General features: G+C 37.6%; 2 protein-coding genes across 3 annotated transcripts in view; one reads left to right on the forward strand and one right to left on the reverse strand.

The window, feature by feature from the left end:
• Positions 1 to 3,816, reverse strand: part of zcchc4 (zinc finger, CCHC domain containing 4) — a 13,750-nt gene that overhangs the window by 1,717 nt on the left and 8,217 nt on the right. For both annotated transcript variants that reach the window (XM_016545079.1, XM_016545078.1), the window contains exons 6-9: positions 1,393 to 1,465; positions 1,165 to 1,312; positions 605 to 705; positions 392 to 513 (exon numbers count right to left, since the gene is read on the reverse strand). In XM_016545079.1, the coding sequence (XP_016400565.1) occupies positions 392 to 513; positions 605 to 705; positions 1,165 to 1,312; positions 1,393 to 1,465 (444 nt within the window). The remainder of the gene's footprint in view (positions 1 to 391; positions 514 to 604; positions 706 to 1,164; positions 1,313 to 1,392; positions 1,466 to 3,816) is intronic.
• Positions 1,723 to 3,816, forward strand: part of LOC107733464 (tripartite motif-containing protein 14-like) — a 6,963-nt gene continuing 4,869 nt past the window's right edge. Inside the window, exons 1-2 of the mRNA XM_016545085.1 lie at positions 1,723 to 1,795; positions 2,180 to 2,352. Of these exons, the coding sequence (XP_016400571.1) occupies positions 2,200 to 2,352 (153 nt within the window). The 5' untranslated portion in view covers positions 1,723 to 1,795; positions 2,180 to 2,199. The remainder of the gene's footprint in view (positions 1,796 to 2,179; positions 2,353 to 3,816) is intronic.

Consider the following 3,816-nt stretch of genomic DNA (forward strand, 5'->3'; position numbering starts at 1 on the left):
TGGCCAATCAGGGCACACCTCGCTTTTTAGACCGATGAGCTTTGTAAAAATCGACGTGTTTCAGAAAGGCGGGGCATAGAGGAGAAACAATAATGTACAGTATGTGGAAAATGTGTTTTTTTAACCTTAAACCGCATAAACACATTTCATTACACCAAATACACAAAATAATGTTTTTAGCAACATCATATGACCCCTTTAAATAAATTTGTTCTCTCTAAAAAAAAACCTTTTAAAAAAACTACAAAAATAAATAAAATAATGACATGTATTTTGATAGCCATTGCTTATTTGTAATGTTTGGTAACTATTTTAAAAACAATGCATTTTTAAGACTTTTTTTATGTATCTCTTCCAAATCAAAAACTCAGAATGCATTATTTTTGTGCACCTGTAACCTTCATCCTCTGGTAGAATGATATCTTTGGGGCTCAGATTGGTGAAAAGTCGAACAGGTGACTGCTTACGGCCTGTCTTTCCGTGTTTATATAGAGGGTGGTTATCATAATCAACCTGAGAATGAAGAATAACACAGGACTATAATACCCTGTAAATGTATTATTATATTTATTAACATGTTTATAACACTATATTCCTATAATACCTGGTAATCCAGCATAGAGAAGGAGGGAAAACACTCCAGGATACGGGACTCAAAGAAGTAAGGGAAGATCCAGATCATTGGCATCTGACCTGCATCGCTTACTAAAAATCAACAACAACAGATAAGAATGATAACAGATTATGAAGTGTCTGAGTCGATTTGTTTTTAAACACGTGCTCACCCTCATGCCGTTCCAAACCTGTATGACCTTTATTTCTTCCATGGAATATAAAAGGAGAAATTCAGTGAAATTGTGCTGATCTCTCCTTTCAGTAAATAGGGGAAACTGAGGGTTTCAAGTTTCAAGTATGCAAATACCATAAAAGTAATTTGAAGCCATATGATAGCTTTGTGTGAGATCAGCAAACACAATTTTACTTTCGTCTTCCACTGAAGAAAACAAAGCCAAATCGAAGTTGAGGCAGAATTTTAATTTTTTGGTAAACTGTTGAAAACTGAGCATTTATTAATACATTTTCTTTGAAAGTAAAACATGCACAAGTACAAGTTGTTGCAAAAAAAGTCATACATGGCTTAGGAAAGCATGCCGTTCCTCATACCTTTATTCTGATTTTTCCAGGTGATTGCCATCTGAGAGAAACTGTTGGCTAGTGGCTTCACTAGGCCTCCGAATGGGGGGTCTGTTATCATGACTACCTTGGCTCCTCCCTCTTCACGCAGAAAGTCTTGAAAAAACGTGACCGCTTCCTGCAAAACAGCGTATCATGACTTATCAGAATGTACTACAGTTGACCACATTTGACGTCAAAGGAGGTTTGTTTTTTTACCTCATCATCAAAAAAGTGATGGTTGAACATATTATAGAGGCAGAACTCATCCTGCCCGTAAAACTGGCAGTACCTAAGAGGGCAAAAAAACAGAGGTTGATGCTTGCAAAATGCATGCAATGCAAGTGTCAACATGCATTTCAGAACAGCTAAATAAAAACCATAATCTGCTGCTACCTCCAAGCCCTGCAGCAGGTCAACAAGTCTGGAATTGAGCAGACATAATCCTGTCAGCTATAAAACATTGCAAAAGTGTACACACACACACATATGCATATGCAGCAGGCTTTGGCTTGTTAAAAGCGGCTACACACCTTTCACATTCCACAGACGAACATAGCAGTGCTTGCAGGAAGACGACGACAACTAAACACATTCACTAATTCTCTTATCCGTCTCTTAGGTAAGTCATTTCATTGCATATTATTCCAGTTACAAAGAACACAACTGTACAAAGAACTGTGTAACTTGATAATGTGCCAATGTTAAGACAAGGCGTATGTGCAGGCTGCTCAAAAGTACGATTACGATTAAAATATTCAGCTCCTTGCTTTGGGCTATGCAGATATAAATGCAACTTTTGGCATTCAGTTTGTTTTAGTAAAGGCTTGCTGTGACATTTTATGCATTAGCAAGAAGTCAGAAGGAACTCGTTTGAATGTCCTCTGAGAAAACCAGCTAATTTAGAACATTTTGTACTTTTTCCATTCCATGCATTCGATTCTACAGCCGTACATAAACTACTAAAGTGATGTTTATGATGTTTCTACACATCAACTCCCATTAGCTCAGAGGAGACTTGGAGAGATGGCAGAGGAAGACTTTCGGCCTTTATCAGAGGAAATAAGTTCCTTCTGTCTGGTTACCGAGACTCGTTCAGGGACACAAGTTACCCAGCCCTTCCCATGCTCTCCAAAACTGATCAGGAGAACTGGAGCCAACTCTCCAAAACCCTCAGAGGTAATGACAGATCTTCTAACCTGCCAGACAAATAAAACATAAGAATGTGGTCATGCCAGAAATATACTATAGGAATACTGTTATAGTTGTTGCTAAGTTTGAACATGTGCTCATGGGCTGCAACAATGAAAAACAAGTTTGAGACTTTCATTAATGTTCAGAAATTTGGGGTTGGTAAGATTTTTTAAATGTTTAAAGGGTTAGTTCACCCAAATATGAAAATTAGCCCATAAATTACTCACCCTCAAGTCATCCTAGGTGTATATGACTTTCTTCTTTCAGACGAATCCAGTCTGAGTTATATTAAAAATTGTCTTTGATCTTTCAAGCCATTTAATGCCACTCAGCGGGTGTTGCATGCATCAGTCCAAAAGAAGTTAAATAAAAAGCGCCCATCCATAAAAAAAAAAGTGTCTCACACGGCTCCAACAGTCCTACACGGAAGCAGCTCCGGGCGGCTGACGTATGAGTTCAGTGTTGCGCATGCGCCGGTGAGTCTCGTGAAAACCAACGTTTGTTAACAGGAGCAAAGGAAGCAAAGTTTCTTTACTTTAGCAAAGGAAAACCAGTCTCCTCTTGGTTTATATCGAAATCCTCCGACATTCTTCTTTACAAATCCTCGTTTTGTACTTCTAATAAGTGACCGTTGTTTTGTTTTGATCTCTCCCCTGCGCTTCCGCGTTCGTCACTTCTGAGCGGCGCATGCGCAAAGCTGACCTCCATACATCATCTGCCCGGAACTGCTTCCGTTTACAACAGTGAGCGCAAGCTAGATTCAAGTGATTATTACATTTTGAATATGGATATTTTTCTTACAAAAACGCATCGATTCGCTACAGGAGGCCTTTGTTCACCCCCCGGAGCCGTGTGAGACATTTTTTATGGATGGGCGCTTTTTATTTAACTTCTTTTGGACTGATGCATGCAACACCCACTGAGTGGCATTAAACAGCTTGAAAGATCAAAGACAATTTTTAATATAACTCTGACTGGATTCGTCTGAAAGAAGAAAGTCATATACACCTAGGATGAGTAATTTATGGGCTAATTTTCATTTTTGGGTGAACTAACCCTTTAAGGATTGATTTTTTTTTGTCTTATGCTCACCATGTATCACTGTATACAAGTATCAGTGAAAACAATTGTGAAATGTTATTACAATTTGAAGTAACTGTTCCATTTTAATTTATTTTGATATTTTATGTTATTTCTGTGATGCCAAAGCTGAATTTTCAGCAGCAGTCTTCCGTGTCATATGATCCTTTAGAAATCACTCTAATATGCTGCTCTGGTGCTCAATACATTTTCTGATTATCAGTGTTAATAAAAGCTGTAATATACAAATATAAAAGTGATAACATCTTTAGGGTTCTTTGGTGAAAAGAAAGTTCAAAAGAACATCATTTATTTTTGATCAATTAAATGCACCCTTGGTGAATAAACATACTAATTTATTAATTTATA

Source organism: Sinocyclocheilus rhinocerous, unplaced genomic scaffold (assembly GCF_001515625.1).
Source record: "Sinocyclocheilus rhinocerous isolate Xijiao unplaced genomic scaffold, SAMN03320098_v1.1 scaffold2385, whole genome shotgun sequence".
NCBI classification, from domain to species: domain Eukaryota; kingdom Metazoa; phylum Chordata; class Actinopteri; order Cypriniformes; family Cyprinidae; genus Sinocyclocheilus; species Sinocyclocheilus rhinocerous.